The following is a 23,381-nucleotide window of genomic DNA, read 5'->3' as shown; positions in this document are numbered from 1 at the left end:
ACCCAACAGGGCAAGGCACTCAGACCAAGAGGCAGCCAGCCAGGGCAAAAAAACTGTCAAAACCGCGCCCACCCGAAAGACGGAGGAGAAACCCACAGCAGGGACCACGGAGAGGCCCCAGTGCAAGGCACGTGAGAAAGGCAGGACGCCCCAACCAAGGCAAGGCAAGCAGAGGGCCCAAGGTAGCGATACACAGCCACCACGAATCGCCACCGCGAACTCCATGAAACCCTGCACCAAGGAGGGCACAGAAGAAGCAGAGAACAGGCCAGCCAGTGCCACGGCAGCAGCCAAGAAGAACAACCGGCCTACCAAGCAGCGCGGCCAGGACAGAGTCCAACAGCACAACTGGAGGAAAGGGGCGACCCCCACCAAGGAGCAAAGCCACTGGAGGAAGATAGGGACGCGCAGCCAAGAAGCGAACGCCCCGGCACAAACTGAGCGCGCAGACCAACCTGAAACCAATCAGGACCAACACAGTGCAGAAGGAAGAAGGAGGGCTGAGAAGAGACCGCCAACGGCAGGCCGCACAGGAAACCGACAAGCAACAGTCAGCAGGGCAGCACCACAGCGGACAAAACCACACGCACCACGCACATACAACAAGTACGAGCAACGTACGCTACACACAGCACCAACCCCCACCCCGGCACAAAAGGGCAAGCCCAACCGGGAGGGCTGGGGACACCAAGGAAAGAAACCCACAGGCCCCGCCCAGCAGGAAGGAGGAAAACCCTGCCGACCAGCACAGGAGTCCAGCGACCCACTGCCCGAACGCTCATCACCCCGGAGCCACATGCAGAGCAGAGGCGGTAGAAGGATCCACACCCAAGGATCCAGATGGGAACCAGTCGCACACAGGACCAGCCGGTTGAGGATGGGACGCGGAAGGCTTCACCCAAACCCCAGAACACAGGACAGGGCAGCCACAATCAAGTCCAGCACCATCATGAGACAAGAAAGGCAGAACAACCCCCACAGAGCCCAGTGCGACAAAAGCACCCCAGGGGGACCGGAGACCCAGCAGCAGAGGAAGAGGACACCAGTACACCCCCAACCAATCCCCATGTGACCCCGTCAGGAGCAGACCCAGTGGCAGACAACCGTCAAGGCCACCACCAAAGGGAACATGGAGCAGCAGGACAAGAACGGAAGCCATCCAGCGAAAACCAGTGCCACCAAAGGTCTTCACTGAGGCACAGCACCAAGGCCGGTATACATCATCCACAGGGCAAGAAAAACGCCCAAGCAGGCATTGCGATGTACCTGTCAGCGGCTCACAATTCCAGTCGGCACGAAAAAGGTCACGTGAAGCCGAGGAGCCCCGCGGATGGAAAAAAAGGCACAGGGAAGCCCAGGATAACCTACACGGTGTACTGCAGAGGAGCAGAGGGACTACAGCAAGGGGGCTGCTCCATGCCCAGCCCCTCACCGGGCAGCAGGCAGAGGGGCAGTCCCCGGGGGCAAGAAGCAATGCGCCCCGCCAAGAAACAAAAAAGAAAACGGGCACAAACCCGTCCTACCTGGTCTCCCTGCAGACAGCACACCGGGAGGAGGCAGCCACGCAGCCCGACCTGGAGACACAGCCCCAGCCACAGGAGGACCGCCAAAACACCGCTGCGGATTCCTGAGCCACCGCTCCGCCCACATACCACGAGGGAGAAGAGGAGAGTAGGCACCGCCAGGAGAACTCAGCAGAGGGCACCGCCGCAGCAGAGAACGAAACCGAAGACTCCCCGGCACCGCCACAGGGAGGAACTGAAAGGGTAAGTCTCACCAGTGAGACAGAAAAATAACAGGTGGAGGTGGGGGCGGGCAGAGTTTTTATGCTGGGGGTGGGTCTGGGTGGGAGGCGGGGCCTCATTCGTACCGAAGGAAGGCGAGGGAGGGACGGGAGGTAATGTGTCAGTCCTTATCCGCACAAAATCAAAATCACTTTGTGAACAGAATGACAGATGACAGACCCAATTTCAATACCTCAGTTTCTATTATAGTTAAAGTCCTATGTGATGGATTGATCTCAATACCTGCATTGCCTCCATTTGTTTGTAGGTTCTCCTACAGCTGCTTGTCTTTGGTGGGTTTCTGGGGCTGAATTGCCTCTGCCACTTCTAGTTCCATCTCAAGCTGTGCCTTTTCTGTCGCATCTCTAACTTTAGTTCTTCAAGCTCCAAGCTGCCAGAGGATTGCGATGTTTTCGCAGCAGCTAAACCTAAAAAAAATCCAAAATGTTGTTCTCGCCAATTTCAGAGACATTTGTATATGAGATTAGATAAGCGTGTGCTCACTTACCACCAATTCCTGTTTGTATTGGCAATTATCAAATAGATTGCTACACGTTTGATTTTTGAGAAGTGAAATATATTTAGATTCTTATCAATTTTATTTTAAATAAATTAGTACAGCTTAAGCTAGGCGTTTTTATTTTTAGCTTTAATATTATGTATTCTTCATGGGCGGATTTTGCGGATCCACGATTCGCGGATTCAGCGGATTCACGGATCGTGGATCCGCAAAATCCGCGGATTCAGCGGATTTGCGGATTTGGGGGCGGGGCTTCCTCGAGCGTGTGGGTGGGGCCAAACGGACGGGGCTTCCACGCGAGCGCACATGCCTCTTGTGTGTCTAAAAGGTCAGAGACCGATCAGAGCAGCAGATTAAGAGACAGAAGCCCCTGGTCACAGGAACAGCACGGGGGTTGCGCTCGTATGCTGAATGAGTCACTGCATTTGCGCTTCAACTAGTTCCAGCGACCAAGTGTGTGTCACTATGCAATCGCGCCGAAGTGCGCAGGGGTCCCTTGAGTGAAATGTCCATCATAGTGGGTAAATGGCGGGAAGACGGTGCACACCTCGAGTGTGTGGGCGGGGCCAAACGGACGGGGCGTCCATGCGAGCATGCCTCTTGTGTGTATAAAAGGTCAGAGACCGATCAGAGCAGCAGATTAATTTTTGGGCTGATGAATGAGTCACTGAATTTAAGCTTCAACTAGGGCACATGCTTTATTGATATTTGCAAGTGTTTCCTGTTGAGGTTTATTTTTTTGTGCCAGGACCGTCGTGCCCGAATGAACCCTGCCCTTCATATTTATTCAAGAAGACACCACTGTTGAAATAATTTACGATGGCGCCGGCAAGCTGCCAGCGCCATCCTGCAAAAGTTACTTAATTAGCTTCAACAGGAAGCTCCAACTGCTAAAATAAAGCAGGCGCTCGAGCCCCTGCTGTATCTTATCTGTTAGAGCTTCCTGTTGAAGCTAATTAAGTAACTATTGCAGGATGGGCGCTGGCAGCTTGCCGGCGCCATCGTTAATTAGGCGCGCTTGAACTTTTGACCGCAAAATCCGCTCCGATCGCGGATTGCGGATTTTCGGCAAATCCGCGAGAGTTCGCGGATCGCGGATTTGCCGAAAATCCGCAAAATCCGCGATCGGAGCGGATTTTGCGCTCATGCTTATTAAAAACTACTTGATGCAAATTACATTGTAAGCTAAAACAAACTTGTGTTAAAAATGTACATACATTTAATAAACAATATGTTACATAAAAATATTAAACATATTTTATGTTTGTATACAATTGTTTTTTAAACTATATTGCATTTTTTGATAAATAATTGCACTTTCTATTCAGGTTTAGATAATATTATTTAAAATATACATATATATTGTTTTACTTTTTCTATATTTCCCTACACTATAATTTTTGATGTAGATATTTTGGTTATGTCTTATTATTTTTAAATCCTATATTTACACAGTAGATATTTTGTTTGTATGTATTTTTAGACTCACAGTATTTTTTTATATTAGTCAGTATTTTTATTATTCGCATATTGTAAATATGTTAGGTCAATGTTTTGGCTGTCAGTATTTTTTTATTTTTTTATTTTTTTTTATTTTATTAAAGACTTTTATTAAGAAACAAGGCATCACATACAGCCATCCGCCTACAACCCAGGGTGGGCCGGCAGTAAGGGGAGTATATCAGGTCCATATGTTACATCGTGGATCGCACACAGCCGATGAGCCGACAGCCCGGAGGTCCGGCGGCAGTATGTGGGGCAAGACATGCAATATAAAGAAAAACCATAAACGTAGGACGCTTCTGGAGTCCCACAATGCCTCCGTCCCACCCCAGCCCTCCCACCATTCAAACAGTGCACCCACTCCCCCCCCCCCCCCCGGGACACCGAAACATCCCCCCCGGACGTGTATCAGGACAGATAGCCTATGATGCAGAAAAACAGATTCAGACCCCAACCGTCCCCCCACCCCCCAACTAACAGCCTTCACACCGCCTTCCAGTCACTCAGCGACCACTCTATTACTCGACTTTATTGGGCTAGTCCGGGATGAGCCCGAGTTCCCGCCATTGTCCATTCGTCCCCCATGCACCGTGGGACCCACACAGAGTTACAACCACTGCAGAGTGCCCGCCTCCGTGGTATATTATCAACATCCCCAATCCCGCCCAACACACATGTCCCCCCTCCCAGCTTCCTCTACGTCTCCCCATAGTTGCATATATGATAGGTGCCTCAAGTGTCCCCCTCACCATGCCCCGCGCCCTCCGTCAGGCATTCCTGTCCCACCTGTGTCTCACTCAGTGCCACTTGCTCACTGTCTATGCTGTGTAGATATGTCTGGTACAAGCCCCAAAAGTTCTTAGGCCGACTCATGGGTGGGAGCAATTCACTATAAGTTTCTGATTGTGTGCAGCAGTATAACATGTCCATGACCCATCGTGCTTTGGTCGGGGGTGGGCCTCTCATCCAGCAGCAGGCAACAACCCGTCTGGCAATCAGTAGACCCATATCTGTCAGCCGGCGCAAAGCCACCGGCAGCGTCCTAGAATATCCCAGCAGAGCCAGTGCAGGGTTAGGGGGTAGGTCTGTGTCCAGTATCTCACTCATGTCCAGAAACACCTCCTGCCAGAATTTATTAACACTCGGACATGACCACGCCAGGTGCATGAAATCTGCCAGCAGCGCATGGCACCTCTCACACTCCGCTGTTTGTCTGTCAGTATTTTTATATACTATGAAAGCAAGGGGAACCCAAAGATCGCTAGGGGCCTGAGGTAAATATGTAATTCTCAAAGAACAGTGGCCCCTAATAAACAATATTATTGACAATCATTTTCACATTTAATGAAAACACATAGGAAAGATAGTAAACAGCAGATGCGAGATTGGGGGCCATGTTATAAGTCTTATAACTCTGACCCTATTTGTACAGTTGTATTATATTCAATTGGACAGTGTTCTTGTTACCTGGATAGACATACTGATCACTTTACTCACATGTGTGTATCTCACTGATAAGAGCGTCAAGCATGATATTACACACTGACACCTTTTGTTTATGATCATTCTTATGTTTTCTCATTAAATAGGAAATTGACTGTCCGTAATATTATTGCTGTATATTAGAGGCCATTGTTCTGATACAATTATTGATATTATTATTCTTTTAAATCTTTTTATTGAATTCAAAGAACAAGAAAACAGATAAACAAAACAAAAACAAGGCATTACGATACAAATGCGTCACCACGTTGCCCGGGGGGGAGTACCGACGTAAATCAAACATCAGAGCATACAGTGAGATTGGGGGGGGGGAAGGAGACCAGAAGTAAACAAAATATCTAAATTCCTCCGGAGGAAACATCAGGTTGGGAGGAAGACAGGTCGGTATTAAGTTCCGGAAAGGGGGGAGTACATATATCGCCACGGTATGTGTTCCATTGAGTCCAGATTTTCTCCCATTTGCGGGGCTTGCCACGGGAAACATAAACAGTCTTTTCTCTAAACATGCACCAGTCCATGTTTTGTTGCCACACCAGAATTGTCGGTGGCCTCTGAGCGCCCCACAGCTGGGCAATGTCCCTCTTGGCAATCAGGTTACCCAAGGTCACCCATCGAAGCTGCGCCTGATTATAGTCATTCGGCTCCCAGACATTCAGCAACCATCTCCGTGCTTCAGGCATTAACTGCACACCCGTGACCTCACACATAACATCATGCACGCAAGTCCAGTAGCGTAGTACAGCAGGACATTCCCAAATAATATGGAGAAACGTGCCCACCATACCACAGCCACGCCTGCACAATCCATCCGCCAAGAACCCCATGCGTACCAGACGTGGACCAGTCACATACACCCTATGTAGAATTTTGAGCTGGACAAACCGGAGGCGCGCCGGGATAGCCACCTCCTTCGGAGAAGAGATCGCAGCCTGCCAGTCCTTGTCATCGAGTTCTAGACCATCACTAGTCCATAACTCTCGAAGTTTATCCAGCAGGTCAATCCTGGTATTAATTAATTTTTTATATATGAGCGAGATCGTGCTATCAGGGACATGCCCATCCAGTATCCGATCTTCAAGCGGGGACGCCTCCGGAACGTCCAAACCCAGGGGAAAAACAGACAGGACCGCATGCCGGACTTGCGCATACCGAAAGGATTCCCTATCATTCAGGTCGTACTCAACCTTCAGTTCCTCAAACGTCTTGACTCTACCCTTGATCCACACATCATCGACCCTGCTGATTCCAATCATGTCCCACCTATCAAAACCCTTCGACTGCCAGAGGGAGTCAAGCTTATCCGAAGCATAAAGCGGAGTAGCACGGGTAGGCTTGTCGGCCCATCCCGTGGCCGCCGTAGCACGATACCACACCTGTACTGCTGTTTTAGTGGGGCCTGTAAGAGATCCGCCGGCAGATTTCGCGTATAGAACCCTGTTGTAATCTCCACCAGGCAGCAGCCATTTATCCATCGCAAAGGCCGGGTTCGGCGAAGGAGCGTAAGTGCCGTGGTTAATGGCCCCCAGCTGAGAGGCCCAATAGTAGCGACGGATGTCCGGGAGCGCGATGCCCCCATCGTACCAAGGGAGCGTCAGCTTCGAAAGGGCGATACGAGAACGGCCTTCCCATATCAATCGTCGCTGTAGACTTTCAATCTCCCGAAAGTAACCGGCTGGTACAATGTCAAGCGTGTTTTGAAGCGCATAAAGAAATCGGGGGAGCGACATCATCTTAAACGACGCCGCTCGTCCCAGAGGAGAGAGAGGGAGCCTACCCCACGCTACAACATCAGCATGGAGACGCTGGAGAGGGGGCAGCAAATTGCGCTCATATCGAAGCACAGGGTCCAAGGTGATAAAGATTCCCAGGTACTCGAATCCCTGCAGCGCCACCGAAATAGGACAGCCACGTGGTAGGAGAGGAGCCTCGCCGGAGAGGACATAAATACAAGACTTCGACCAGTTGATGACAAGACCAGAGTTTTTACGGAAAGAAGTCAAAACGTCGAAAAGGACGATCAACGACTTCCGAGGCGACGTAAGGTACAAGAGTATATCGTCTGCGTACAGAGATACACGATCCTCAAACTCCGGAGTCCATCTAATGCCCCTCAAAGATGGCTCCCATCTCAACCAAGCCGCCAGCGCCTCCAAAGCGAGGGCAAACAAGAGTGGGGACAAAGGGCAGCCCTTATGCGTTCCCCTACCGAGAGCAAAGGAGGTCGAGACACGCCCATTCACCACTACTTGGGCTAAAGGGTCAGTGTAGAGCAATTTTACCCAGCTAATAAAAGCGGGTCCGAAACCGAATTTAGAGAGAACCGCCCAAAGATAAGGCCACTCAAGCGTATCAAACGCCATGGTGGCGTCCAAAGACGCCAAGATGGCTGGTTCACGCAAAGTTTCCGCTCGCGCAAGGACTCCATGCAGGCGCCGAAGGTTAAGTGCCGTATTGCGGTGTGGTATAAATCCGGACTGGCCCGGGTGAACCAGATCGCTTATGACAGATACCAAACGATTGGCGAGCACTTTGGCCAGGATCTTCGGCTCAGCATTTATCAGAGAAATAGGCCTGAAGGAGTCGCAACGGTCACGTGGCTTACCTTCCTTATGGATAACCACTATGGAGGCCAATCTCTGATCAGGAGGAAGAGAGCCCGTCTCCAGTGATTCTAAAAACATTGACCGTAGATACGGCGCCAGCACATCCGGACGGAGCTTGTAAAGCTCAATGGGGAGCCCATTAGGGCCCGAGGCCCTCCCCGAGCGAATCAACCATAGGCGGAGCCTCCAGCAGATCTCTCTCAGGGTCGGACAGGCATGGCAGCGAGATATCGCGTAGAAGCAAGTGGGAGTCCTGCTCAGGTCTATCGCACACAGGGGAGTACACTACCCGAAAATAATCCGCGAAACAGGCTACAATTTCAGCAGGGTCAGTGATACTCACATCATTCACATCAACAATAACAGGGACCACCCGACTCGCACATTCCCTCCTATCCAACCAAGCAAGCAATTTACCAGCCTTATCTCCCACATCATACAAACGTCCCTGCTGTTTCCGACCCATCTCTTTCGCAGCTTCAGTCACCAGCGCTCTATAGTCAAGTTGTTTCAGACCCAAAAGGTGCAGCCTCTCCGGGGAGACCTCAGATTCCAACTCCCCCTCAAGAACGGAGATTTCATTTTCAAGACGGACAACCTCCTCCCGCTTACATCTCTTAACGTTACCTATCGATGAGAGGGCCTGGCCCCGAATTACAGTTTTGTATGCTTCCCACAATGAGACAGAAGAGTACACAGAACCCACATTTTCAGAAAAGTAGTGATCAATCGCTCTAAGTAGTTCCGTTCTGACCTTGGGATCACAGAGGTACCATGGGTTGATCGGGGCACCCTACCCTCCGATCCCAGGTGTGCGTCCACAACCATCCACAGTGGGGAATGATCCGAAATACCCCTAGCAAGATGTTTCACCTCCCTTATGAGGGATGCCTGGGAGGAGGGCATCAACACGTAGAATTATTGATATTATTAATAAATATTTTTGGACTACACTGTTTTGTGATCTATATTGTGACATGCAACCAACTCTCTGCTTCTCTATTCTTTTTACGCTTTTCCAGTATTACAACACACACATTTATTTCCTGCACTAACTGTGCAAGAAGGGTAAAGCAGAACTTTTATTCACTACAATCTTTATATTTAGAAATCTCTTACTTCAAGGCCTAGCTCCTGTTTTTTTGCTATGTTTTGTTTATTAGAGAGGATATCTTTCCTATGTTTTATCTAACTCAATCGTGCACTTAGTGGCTCACTAGGGAATGTCAATATGGAAACAAAGGTAGATCTCCAACAGAAAAACAATTTGGGGCTTAGGGGGGATGGCTCTGGAGCTCCACGCCTCCGGATAGCCGTCACGACTCTTGGCCCCGCCCACCCTCGACAGCGCAATTCTCCGCGGTAATGGCGCCCAGCGGAGCAGCAAGGAAGCGAGCGTATTGAACTACGTTTTCGGCCCCTGCAGTCCACGATTCGGAGCTTCCTGGGGTATCTGCCGTCTGAGGCATAAAGAAGACTGGGATTTCTTGTCTTTTCTCGAGAGAGTGCCCCTCTCACCCCTGGCGGCCCTCGAAGTGCTGTTTCGGCGCTTTTTCCATTGCTAAGATCTGCGGCTTGTGGCTGTTAGAACATAGGGCAGTAGACTTCATTTCAACAACGATTTCTGAAGGAGGTTCTTGTCGGCCCCCCTCGGACAGATAAGCGGTCCAGCCGTCTGCAAGCAAAAGGTGAGGCGAGGGTAGATAAAAAAGGGAAATATAGACTGATTGCTAATTGCTGTTCTGCTCTGTGGACTTGTTATAATTTCGAACCCCGCAAGGGGACATGGGGAGGCAATTGAAAGACAGTGAAGACGGTGAGGACGCAAATAAAACTGCCAAAATGGAGATAACTGCCCGTCTTAAAAGCAAAACGCGCTTAGCCCTAGCCAGAAAAGCTGCAGGGTTAGCTGCTAAAGAAAAGGAGAAGGCCAAAAAAGGAGAAGGAAGCTCGGTCTCTCCCGTTTTGGGAAAGGATTCAACGCTTGAAAGCTCTGAAGATGAACTCCACGGGAAAAATCCTTTACAACGCAACTTTTACCACGCAGTGCTTTTACATCGCAACTTTTACAACGCAAACCATTACAACGCATTGCGCTGGGGGGCGCTCTAGGATAGGGAATAGATTTAATTTACTATCCAACACCTTCCCTACTATCCACGGGGACTGGAGTTGGCATAGTAAATTAAACTATTTACTATCCAGCACCCCAAAGCGCTATGCGTTGTAAAAACTGCGATGTAAAAGCATGCGTGGTAAAAGCATGCGTTGTAATGTCATACATCCGAACTCCACACCACTCTAACCTCTCCGCCAAATGAAAGGGTAGGAGAACCAGGAGAAGTAGGAGAAAAAGCTGTGGGAGGGAGCCACACGGAAGATGTAACGGAAAATATCTCAGCATCACCTAAAAATGATGCAGGGGTTGAGTCATCTCCGGGCGGGAAAAATACGAGCGGAGTGAAGGAGATAAGAGACTTTCCTTTATTTGAAAAAAAGACAGCACGCACTCCTCAAATACCAGCAGTCCTGCTCGAAAAGAATCCCGAAACTCCAGCTTCATCCCCAATAACAGTGGTAGTGAATGACTCTCCCTTGCAATTGCCCGGGATTATACCACAAACTATATCAGTAGCTCCTCAACTATCAATGCCAAGTGGTTCTGAGGCGGTAGTAAAGTTTCAATTAAGTGGTGCAGTATCGGAAACGGAAGCAAGTCCGATCATGATCAGTGAAGATCCTAGAATAGAGACATTATCCAAGCAGAGTTCATCATCAGCTGCAGCTCTGCAACCTCCCTCTCGCCCACCTGCCGGACTGCCCTAAGAAGGGGATTTAAGGGGCTCAACATCAGTAATCTCAGCATAAACGACTCAGCTACCTCAAAAGGGGAAAAGTGGAAGCTCCGAAAATGAAATGAGCTACCAAATGGACATTCGCGAGATGTTAAACCTAATCCTTGATGAGATTCGCGAGATAAAGTTGAACCAGCAAGTTGAGATAGCCGCTTTGCATTCCAGGCTGGAGAAATTTGAAGAGTCGATGCAAGGACTCCCTTCCAGATTAAACGAGGCGGAGGAAAGAATATCGGCTATTGAAGACCATATCAATCAAGCAGGAACAGAAGCCAAAGAGACTGCAAGCAAAAAGAGCCTCCTGGAAAGTAAGCTTGAAAACAAGATCGAGGAACTTGAGAACCACTCCCGAAGATCCAATCTTAGGATAGTGGGGGTTCCTGAAGGACTGGAAGGCTCAAATACGCTCCAGTGGGTTAACTCTTTTATTCATCAAAAAGTTCTACCAGAGTTTGAGGGAGACCTGACCATTATGAGAGCTCATCGGGTCCCGGCTCAGAGATTCGCAAACTCAACTTTTTCTAGAACTATCCTGATGAATTTCGCGGATTACAGGATTAAGGAAGAAATTCTATCTAAAGCATTTCAACAGAGGCAATTTTCTGTTACTGAGACAATTAAATGCAGAATTTTTCCCGATATGACCGCTACAGCAGCGCGTCGCAGGAAAGAATTTGTCAAAATTCTCCACCTTTTTAAAATGAATGGCGCTCATGCCTCAATCGCTCAACAGTCCAAACTAAAAGTACTCGTGAAGGGAAAGTTCTATATGTTTTCCGACCTTGAAGAAGCACAGTCTCTCCTTAAGGAGATCACATCTGAGACAAATGCCTGAGTAATAAGTAACAGGTTGTTGAATAATAGTGGTTGAGCTTGAGGAAAAGTGGAAATAAGATGCATTTTTTTGGTATTAGAATAGATTAAAATCAATTTTCTTGTCTGTTTGTCGAGGGGGGCCATGGGCTCACAGGGTTACTCAGGGTGTGACAAGAAGACACCCAGGTTAGTAGGAGGGGGCGGAAATGTGGTCAGCGTGGGAGGAATGGAAGGCGCCACATTTCAGGGGGGGTGGAGGTTCACCAGGGGAGGGAGAGGGGGGGTCGGGGTGAAAGCAGTAAAAAAGAGCAGAAGTCATAGGCAGGGTTCGTATGAAATTTTGAATGTAGGAATTAAAGATGTGAGAATTTTTATATGGAAATGCACAAATGTAGTATCCTATCAGTTAATGCCAACGGTGTATTAAACAAACAAAAATATGGCGCCCTCATAAAATGGGCAGTCACTCAGAATCCTCACGTGATATTTCTGCAAGAGACCCACCTAAAAACCAACACCCCCAATTTATTTATCCCGAAATATTTTTCACATGCGTTTTTTGCGTCAGCAGGGGTAGCCCAGAGAGGCGTTGCAGTTTACTTCTCTAGGAGACTACCTTGGGAAGTTTTAAAATTTAGAAGGGATCCAAAGGGGAGATAGTTATGGGTTGCAACCAAAATTCTGGCAAAAGTAATGAATTTTGTAAACTATTACGGGCAGATATCTGACGAGGTGTCTAGTATTTTAGAAATCAACGATCTTCTCAGGGGGGCTCCCGGCCAGATTATCATGGGAGGAGATTTCAATTACTTACAAGATTTAAACAAAGATACCTCTAATAAAAATAAGAAACAATTAAAACCTAACACTAAAAAAGTAGTGGGCGCCTTTATCTTAGAATACCAACTTATAGATCCATGGCGCTTGTTGAACCCAGAAGGGGCATCCTTCACCTGCTATTCGCACCGCTTCCGGACGTCATCAAGAATAGATTTTTTTCTGATATCTAGATTCATTTAGAGTTCATCTATTGGATGTAATCCCTTTTCCGACCATGGGAAGATAGAGCTGGAAGTTAATCTAGGAGGTGGGGGCAGGGATCAGTCCAGGTGGCAGCTGGACCGTACCCTGCTCCAGAATCAGGACTGGGTGGTTGGTTTTGGAGAATGGATTACGGAATACTTTAAAATCAACAATGATACGGCAGAACCATTCTCGGTCTGGGAGGGATTTAAGGCTGCAGCGCGCAGCCAGATAGTATCCTTCACATCTGCCCAGGCTAAAAAGAGAAGACAAAAAATATCTATGCTCCAAAAGGCTGTAGATAAAGAATATGCTCTACAGTTCCGTCTTCGCCCGAATCACTTGGATCAAGCAAAGGCGGAGTTAAGAGATATCTTTGTATTGGAAGAGCTTAACAGTTCTAGAACCTTCCAACAAAGGATCTACGAGGATAGCCAATTGGTAGGAAAGCTCCTGGCGAATTATGTGAGAAAAAACAGGAATCTGCCTCGATAGTCAAAATAAGAGATCCGATAAATGGCCAAGAGATAGTAAATAACAATCTGATCCAAAGGGCTTTTCTGGAGCATTTTAGCCGTAAATATACTACTGAATATCAAGTAGGGGAAGATCAGATACAGGACTATTTTATGAACATAGATATTCCAAAGATTACGGCCAATCAGGTTGTGCAGCTTGGGCTTGAAATTAATACATGGGAAATAGCAGATGCTATTAAGGGAACACCAGGGGCGAAAGCCTGTGGGCAAGACGGGTTTCCAATCGAATATTACAAAATATTTTTAAAAGAGCTATTAACTCCCCTAATGAATTTATTTAACTACATCAAGTTAGGAGGATTGGTACCCGCGTCCTTTAAGGAAGCAACAATAATATCTTTTGTTAAAAAAGACAAAAGTCCAGAAGATATTAATTCGTATAGACCGATTAGCCTCCTGAATTCAGACTACAAAATCCTAATGAAAATCTGGGCCCATCGCTTTACGTATGGTGCGCAAGAAGTCATACATAGCGATCATTCAGGATTCATAGCAGGCCGTGTCATCCAACACTGAATTTTTAATTCAGGCATTGGAATATTTTTATGTTAATTTAACCCCTGCCTGTATCTTAATGGTCGACGCGGAAAATGCGTTCGACCTAGTAAACTGGACAACCTTGTTTTATTCCCTTACCAAATTCGGGTTTCCTGAACAAGTGATTAAGATGCTGCAGAACGTCTATCAAGGTGCTTCAGCGCATGTTATAATTAACTCGGAAAAGGCCGGTTCAATCCAAGTTAATCGAGGGACAAGGCAGGGCTGCCCTTTATCTCCTCTTCTTTTTTCTTTTTTTTATTGAACCCCTTGTTATTAGGATTAGAAACAATCCTGACATTCTCCCCCCTATCCTTGGGATGGAGAAGCTTAAGCTTTTCGCGGATGATATTATCCTCTACGTAAAGCCGAATAAGAAGAATATAGAAACTATATTAAAAGAATTTAAAGCATATGAACTAATAGGAGGCTACAAAATAAATGCTAAAAAAACGGAGGTTCTCGCTTTAAACACCAACCTCAGCCATTTTCCATCGTGTTTGCGTGTCCAGGCGCAGGCCGAGACCCTATTAGATATTTAGGCATATACGTGTCTTGTGATTATCACCAGCTCTATCTCCTTAACTATGTGAGAATGAAGAATAAAATCAAGAATCTTCTCGCCCAATGTCTTTTACTCCCGCTCACCTTGATTGGCAGGGTATCTCTGATCAAGATGTCGATTCTACCTTTATTAATATTCTTGTTTTGTAATGTTCCTATTAAATTCAATTCTATTTTTTTTAAAGACATCGAATCCATGATCAGAAGTTTTGTTTGGGGGGGAAAAGCCCCTAGGGTAAAGGTGTCCGTGATCCAACTTCCAGTTGAGCAGGCGGGAATGGCTCTTCCACATTTAAAAAAATACTACGAGGCAGCCTTTCTCAACTTAGTGGCAGGCCTGATAGGTTCAAAAAACAATCGTGATAGCTTCTTCTTAGTAAAAATGATACAAGAGTCTGATTCTCAAACCCAGGTATTTTTAAAGATTGCAAAACTCCCCAAAAGGACGAGATACAAGACCTTGAAAGAATATTTATCTAGATTACAGTCCTTTTTTAAGAAAAATCTCAATTCTTCAGCTTCCGAGAATGTTTTTGTCTGGGCCTCCAAATTAGTAACAGTCAAATATTGAATTGGGAGAATTTGGGATTTCGGGAGTTAAGGCACTTCTTTGAACAGAATAGAATTATTTTGTGGCAAGAAGTGCTGGCTAGAGTAATTACTCCCGGGCGACCAACGCTCTTTGAATATTTACAAATAGTCCACTTCCTGAGAAGAGATATTGGTGGACTTCTTGCCTCAATGAGTGAGATGGTAACACTCCTATATGAGACCGAAATTAGCAGCATAGGAAATTGGTACAAGAGGCTCCATTGTGTCGGGCAATTAGACATGATGGATCGCCATCTTGATAAAATAACTAGCCTTACTCAATGTAACTTAACACATAAGGAATGGGAAATCATAAGTTTGCTAGGCTATTAGTCATTACGTGCCGCTAATTTTAAGAGGATGGCCTTCTTGTCCCGTTGGCTAGCGTATTGGACTCCGGAAGCACTTGAGAAAAGGTTCCCGGAGGTAGAGAACAGGTGCTTTAGATGCCAAGCCGCTAGCCAGGGGGGTGGCTTCATATTTTTTTTACTTGTCCCCAACTGAAATCTTTCTGGGAGGCCTTATTCATAGATATTGAGGCGGCTATAGGGAAAACACTTGTACCCTCAGCCGAATTGGCCCTTTTTGGTATATCCAAAGATAGAGGTACTCTTAAAGATGATGAGGAAATATTTGTGTTTATCTCTTGTGCAGTTGCTCGCTCCCTAATACTCCAAAATTGGAAATCCAAGGAACTTCCATCTCATTTAAAATGGCTTAACAAAATGAGGAGGTCATGGAATTTTGAAAAAGCTTATGCTTGCAGAGTGGGAGCAGTCAGGAGTTTCGAAAGGAATTCGAAGAATTTTGAGAATCTGGAGGAAATAAAGGGGGGTTAAGCTAGAAATTAGATTGAATACTAAAACTAAATCTATTTGATTCTAAAGCAGTCTTAAAATGTTGGTAGACCCTATCAACAAGTCAAAAGTATATCTTTTTTTTCTGTAATATTTGCATTCGTAGTAAAACTTTTTAGCACTAGCACTTTATTCCAGGTTGGATTGCACTGTATTGTACTTGCACTTTATGATCAAAGTTTGCGGATGTTGCACATTGCTTGTACTTGAAAATGTATATTTTTTGTATTATTGACTGCTTGAGAGTTTTAAGTATTCAAAATCCCCCCTCTTTAATCCAGTTTGTTATCCAGTTTTTTATTTTATTTTATTTATTTATTTATTTTTTAATAGAAGATGCTTTTAGAAATGTTGTATCCATTTCCATTGCTCAAATTGTTCATTCATGAATTGTACCTTAACTATGTTCTGCGCAATAAAAAAAATTGGGAAAAAAAAGAAAAACAATTTGGAACTTACAATATGGTTTGGTATCATTTCACAACGTAATTGATGAACATATGTACTAGTATTATGTTGTTTTGGTAGGCACTTGAAGCTTATGTTCCAGTACTAAATTGCTTCAATATCAGAAATGGAAAATGTTTCTCAGATTATTTCTTTCTTTCATCTTAGGTGTCACTACAGTAATCTGGCTTTTTCCATGCTAGCCCATGTGTTGGCGGAGCAAACTCCAGAGGGCAATTACCAGCACTGGGTTTCCGAAAATATCCTAGATCGTGTGGGCATGGAAGATACAGGCTTTGACCTCTCTCCGCCAGTCCTCTCCCGAATGGCAGTGGGCTTCTACAGCAGCGGGCAGACAGCTCCTTTGTATGATCTTGGTTGGTATAGACCTTCAGGTCAGATGTACTCTACAGCTGCTGATCTGGCTAAGTTAGCTATGGTGCTACTGGGTACCTACCATCGGCGACTCCTTGAACCAGACACAATGAAAACGATGCTCACACCACTTTTCAAGTGCTCTACCAATTACTTTGCAAATAAGACGGGCACCCCATGGGAGGTCAATGAACAGCATGGGTATGATATCATCAGAAAGGACGGTGACTTAGATGGCTATGCAGCAACGTTTTCCCTGGTTCCTAAGCTGCATATGAGTTTCATTATTCTGATGTCAGGGGCCCGGCCAAAGGGTGAAGACATTGTTGCCCAAACATATGATCAACTTATTCCTGCAATTGAAAAAGCATTCAGGGAAGCAGACAAAAGGCTAAATCCTCCTGCAAGTCCAACTCCATACGTGGGGTACTACACATATGCCAACCTAACATTCTATGAGATTAAAGCGGATGCTGATGGTGTTCTGGTCATGCAACAGTTTGGCCCACACATCGAGGAGCTTATTCCAGAAAAATATCGAACTATAAAACTACAACACTTGGAGGAGCGTATCTTTCAAGTCGTATTTGATAAGGAATTTCCATGCATCCTGCGTCTTGGCTCTTCCTCTGTCTCCCTGGAGACCCAGAATGGGCAGCTCTTTAACTTTTATCCCTTTGACAGCAAAGGTTTGTCACCTGGTTTTGATGCTCCTGGCCTCAATACCTACAATGTGTTTCGTATACAGAATAAACCTACATTTTACAACTAATGACTTTCTCTAAAATTATTTTTGGCAATCAACTTTGATGAGTTCTTCTCCTAATACTGGCAACCTCTACTGCCTCCGCTTTGGACACCTGAGCCACAGTGCCAAACGTCTAATTAGACTGTGGGACTCTCCATATTTGCTTGTTGGGTTGTCCAGTTTTTGTCATACAAGCAGGGAAACACCATACTCATCCAGATGGACTTCTACATGGCTTGGATTAAGCACTATGGATGGTACAGACCACTTGAGTTTGTTAAGGACATTGCTGCACACAATTTCAAATTTCCATCTCGCATAGTCAACAGTGTGACCATAAAGGGGCCTAGAAATTGCTCCTGATATCTTGTACTAAACCACTGCACTTTGACTCTGCTGAAGAGGGCCCTTTTATTCAAGGGCATCTACTTCACCTCTTATCAAGAACTGCAGAAACTTTTACATTCAAAATGGGCTTCTTTTAATAGCATTGTACAAAACAAGTGTACAGCCAACGACTGAGGCTGGCAATCAGTGTATAATTTGTAAAAGAAATGTAATTGCATTCGCCCCAAAGTTTTTCTTAGTACACACCAATAGTGTTGCTGATAGATGGGGTCCTTTGAATACCAATGCTGCCTATTCTGATTTCACTGCTTTCGTTCTCCATCCTACATTAGTGTGTATCCCTATTGCAGATTCTTTTTCATCCCTGCTTTGCCCCCTTGTTACTGTTTTCCGGTGTTTCATTCATGTTTCCTTTGTTTGTTCTACCTTTGCCTCTCTCACTCCCAAAGTTGTTTGATGAAAAGCATTGAGCGGTCCCTAAACCTGTGTGCCATTACCCACCACCTGTAACCACCTGCACAATTTAAGCACTGATAGGGATCCGAAACTTTGATATGATGGGACAATGCAATTCTGTCTCTAACTGCGATGCTGTGGGTAAAAATAACAGAGACCTGTACAATAATTATTAAATGTATGCCACGTGTTTTGGAAAGTTGTTCACAGATAAAAGTTTCAGCCTGCCTAAGGTGTATTCTTCATCCATTGTGCTAATATTTCATTTTTTGTTTAAATGTGAAGATTTAATTTAAGGCGTGAAAGGTGAGGCTTGAGAAAAGAACAAAAACATTTGTAATCCTAAATCCAGGGATTTAGAACAAGCAATGGGATTGGTGTTTGTGCTTGTAATCTCCAGAATGTATTACACCAACAAAGAGATGTATTTATGATTCGAACAATGTGTTTGAACATGCATTCATATTCCCATTATGCTGTGGATGCCTAATAGGTGCTTTAATAGAATGACAGTCAAGGGACAGTGACTAGATAGGGAAGAAAGAAACACAGACGTGGGAGGGGTTCAGAGGAATTGGAAGCCAAATAAATTTAGAAGATAATGATGGTGCCATACAACTAAGGTCAGTGAGCTATACTATTTTCAAGTAAAAACAGTAATAATTACAACATTTGAATCCTCATTTAATAAGACTCGGGTGGTTTAATAATATATAGACTATTGGTCACAGCATAGATTATATAACTTGATTGACGTCAATACACCTAATACTATTTGCACACAGAACAATTGAGAAAGAAAGTAAAGGAGAGCCGTATGACATGATTCAATATAAAAATGTAAATAATTATTGGCAAAGCTAATAGATCCAGCCTTGCCAAGCATGTATTTTTTTATATATCCTTTGAGGACACAGTTAACATGCAAACATACAAAAATATAAAAATAAAGGCGTGAACTTCCACCCTGGCAACCCCTATCACTGAAACTGAGGTGCACTCCTTTTCAGTTGTCAGCACCACAATGGCTCAAGGTGAGGTCATCTTGAACTCTTTTTAGTATGAAAAGGGTCATGAAAAAAGGTTAAAAAGTTACTGGGCAGAATTTTGTATGAATTATTAATTTTGAATCAGTCCTGTACCACCGTCCCGTTACCAGCGACAGGAGGCTCGAGCACCTTGCCCATCCGTGCAATTATTGTAGGTTCGGTGGAGGAGAGAAGTGATTACTTCTTCAACCTATCGGTAATTCCCAAACTTAATAGCTTTTGACTGTAATTGTGTGGGATATATTTAATTTCTGAAGTGTTTTGTCAGCGGAGCATTGTTTTGAGCCCTGCACTTATAAGCAAGCAACAGCTTTCTTAAGCAATAAAAACGAGAGGCCACCATTTAACTGAGCGTCCCCCACTTTGCAGCTTATTTTCATTTATTTCTGCCCTTTCCATTAGTAACAAAAAAAATAATGCTTTTGTGCTGTGTTCGTAGTTAATTGTTTACACCTTGTGACTTTAGAGACAGGTGGCCATCACTATAATATGTGCTACCCTCATTGTAAAAAAATTAAATTAAGGGGCAGATTCTGCAGATTTGATGCAGTACAACGCAGCAAGACAACTTACCGTGCTGAGCTGTGGTGCGTCAAATTGAGAGGGCAGGAATGTGCCATATATGTCAATAATATCATTGCAGCCTGGCACCAAGGCAGGCACCCTTGCATCAGTGGCATAACAAAACTTAGGGAGCTCCCCTGAAAAGTGCATAGAGCGGGCCCCATGCTCCGGACCCAGTCTCTGGCCCATCAGTGCACAATGCTGGGTAGGGGCCCCTGTAGCTTGGGCCCCCCCTGCACAGCGCGGGCTGAGGGGTTATTGTTATGGCACTGGGGTGCCTGCGTTGCAGGCAGAATGCAGCACACTTAGAAAGAGGATATTTCTGCTTGTTGAGCCTTTATCAGGAAGGCATAGCAGGTTGGCGCATTTTCGGGGTTAACTGTCTTGGTAAATCTGGGAATGCACCAAAATACATTAGTCGATCCATGGAAAAACCCACCCTCTACCCATGTAATGCCTTCTTGGGGCAGAGTAACTCAAGGCTGCAACTTGCTTTGCCTTGCGTTACTCCAGATTTACCAAGCAATGCAGTGCCACGCCAGACAGCATTGTGTGGCTTGGTAAATCTGACTTACGCATTGTGTTGTCCTTGCGTCACCCTGCCTGATGCAAGGGCAATGCAATCGTATGATGAATCAGGGCCTAGGTGTATGTTATTTGTTAATATCCTAAAATGTTAAATCAAGGGGCAGCCAATAATCCTGTAATTTCCTTATTAAATATTCGAGGCCAACATTCCCACCCCTTGTAAACATTCCATTTGGAGTTGATAGATGGTCTTCATTTATACAATGATATTATTCACCACATTCCTTTTAGAGTTCGGAAAACTTCTATAATGATAATTTTACTCAGCAAAGTCCCTTCAACATACCCTATGTGGCATTGTCTGTAGCCCCACAACCTAAGAGTGTCCCTCCCCATCACGCTTGGTCTTGATGGGCTGAAGGGCTCACTGATTGAGTACTGAGGGGCATATTACCAAGGGCCATTATCGCCGCCTTAGCGGGACTTTTTCCCGATAAAGCGGCAATAATCTTATCGCCCTATTACCTAGCTGTCGCTAACACCTGTTAGCGACAGCTAGTAGGAGATAGCGATCATCTTGGGGCCCACTTTGCATGTCAGTGATATTTATCGCTAATGACATGCAAAGTGGGCGTGCCAAGATGTTAGCGACTGGAAACTGTCGCTAATATCGCTATCTCCAATTATCAACAAAGCCTTACTTTTGGAAATATTCGCGCTAAGTGCGAATATCTCCAAAAGATAACGCCTGCCCAGAGCAGTTCTTAGCCATGTTATCCAATGGAAGGTGGATAACATGGCTAAGGAACATTGTCACGATAATGCATGAATATCGCTGATTTTTCAGCGATATTCATGCATTTCACAGGATTTTTACCGCTTTTGAGATAAACCTTGATAATATCAAGGTATCTTAGCGGTAAAAATTGTCGGAGCACGGCGATATAATTCTAGCCGCTAACCATGCATAGTGATAATTATCAATATTGCTTGGTAATATGCCCCTGAGTTCCATCAATCACGCTTGATACATGTCATTTCATCAGTGTACATGCCTTACCCATGCACCGTAACATTATCCTGGAAGGCTAGTCTGGTAATTGTGGTGCATATAGACAGTAGTGTGACACCATGACATCCAGGAAAACTAGTCCGGTAACTGCACTTAATCATTTTAATGTAATATATTTAAGATCTTTTCAAGCAAAATTGACAAAGTATGAGCTATGCAATATTTTGCCATTCTATTATGTGACGTAACAACATAATTGTAGGAGCCTAAACTAGCAACTGCGATGTAACCTGCCGGCATTGTGCCAGGGTAACGTCCGCACACTGGCAATGATGTGTCTCTTCCGTGATTGGTGGAACCTAGTATTTAGCCAGCACCCCTTTGGCCCCTCAGGGCAAGTGAGGTCCAGAGGGATGCATGCTCCTAGGGTCCCAGCGAAGGAGAACACCATATAATGTATGTTGAAAGGGCTTTCATGAATGCAAGTATCATTTAGACTGTCCCCAGATCCTAAAAAGGATGTCGTAATTAAAAGAATTATGTATCATTTTAGATTGTCTTCCTCCAAATTGCATGTTTGTGAGAGGGCTGAATTGTTTTCTAGACATACTTAATAAAAAAATGGAGGGGTTAGCATTAGTCCCTTACTGTCATGTTTTTAGATACAATTGCATGACTTTTGAGAGGTGGAGCAAAAACAAAGGTTACTCACTAATAATGTACATCAAATTAAAAGAAATTGCAATGTGGTTAGAACCAATTAATTTGGCAGTTGCCTGACTCTAAAGATACAGGATGTAAACACCGAGCTATGAACAGACCACAAACGTTCCAGAACCTTTAGAACTGATGGGTTTTTATTAAGGTAAAGATGAGGAAACACATTAATATAAGCTGCAAAGAGGATTGAGCTCTTTTAATTGGTGGGCTCTCGTTTTTAGCACTTAAGGGCCTGGCAGTTCTCCTCCAAGTCTGCTGAGCTCAAAATAATGTTCTATGGACAAAAAATGTCAAATAATTAAATATATCACAGATAACTAATAATAATAACCATTAATCTCAAGGGCGCGCCTTTCCGCCAGGACAGAGAGGGTGTTGGGCGGACTGAAGTCCGCCAGACGTCGTAATCAGGCCCTTAATGTATAAAAGACTCTCAGAGAAGCAGATGAAGCTTTACATTACACATATTCCCAGAAATATTGTAAATATTTGCTGATTTACCTTTTTTCTTCTTCTTGCAAAAGTCCAGAAAAATCCTGCAATGCCAATGTAATGGCTGGAGTGTTTTTGCCACTTTGGAAGCCATGGATGTGACTATCTGGTTTAAGGATAGGTATTTAAATATGCTGTGTAAGAGTAATGCATTGATGCAATAATATGTACTGCTATGGTTTGTTAACTGCAGTGCAAATGGAGATATGTGCTCGCTGGAAGTGTGGAACTGAGCCTAATGTGTGTTGATGTTAAATGTATTGTATGTGTTGCAGTTAATGAAAGGAGCTTTTGCTATAAAGTTAACGTGTCTTGGAGAATTTACAAAAGATTCAAGATATAAAAAGTGAATTTATTAAATACGAATAAACACCCAAACAAATTATATGTGTGTCTTTATTCATTCAGCCCCATAAAAATACAATCAAGTGAACCAAAGGTGCTTGTAGAATTTTAAATGCTTAAAAGAATAGTGGGACCCTAAAGATCTCTAGACCTTGAAAGCATGTCTGAAGACAATGGATCAAATTTCTAGGTCACTTTCGGTTCAATGTTCCTACCTATCAGCTGCTAGAAAAATGCACCAAACCGTGATCCACGCCTACAGCTACAGTACTGATGTGCTCTAACTCCTTCAGCACTCTATAGTAGCCCAGTAATACATTGCCAAAACAATCTACCAAGTGCTCTTTTACTTAACTTCATATAGCAATATTATCCCGATAAATACTCTCCAGAACACTCTGCAGTGATCAAAGACTGCGTCTTAAATAATTTCCAGCAATCTAGATATAAATCCACATACTTCTGTGTCATTAGTCCTCCATTATGACCAGGATACCATCTTAACAGCCTAGCAAAGAATCTGCACACTAGGCTGCTAAGAAAATAAAACATTAATGGCCCCATTTCAGATGTAAGCCAGAAGAGGGTGAGGTTTCCACCAT

The 23,381-nt window shown here is 44.8% G+C and overlaps 1 protein-coding gene across 1 annotated transcript in view; it reads left to right on the top strand.

Annotated features, from left to right (window-relative positions):
* Nucleotides 1-22,819, top strand: part of LACTBL1 (lactamase beta like 1) — a 602,504-nt gene extending 579,685 nt beyond the window's left edge. The window contains exon 7 of the mRNA XM_078643034.1: nt 16,311-22,819. Coding sequence (XP_078499160.1) covers nt 16,311-17,289 — 979 coding nt within the window. The 3' untranslated portion in view covers nt 17,290-22,819. The remainder of the gene's footprint in view (nt 1-16,310) is intronic.
* Nucleotides 22,820-23,381: the final 562 nt, after the last annotated feature.

This window comes from Lissotriton helveticus, chromosome 5_1, assembly GCF_964261635.1.
Source record: "Lissotriton helveticus chromosome 5_1, aLisHel1.1, whole genome shotgun sequence".
NCBI classification, from domain to species: Eukaryota; Metazoa; Chordata; class Amphibia; order Caudata; family Salamandridae; genus Lissotriton; species Lissotriton helveticus.
Note: the sequence above shows the minus strand (reverse complement) of the source record. Positions and strands in the feature narration are given on the sequence as shown.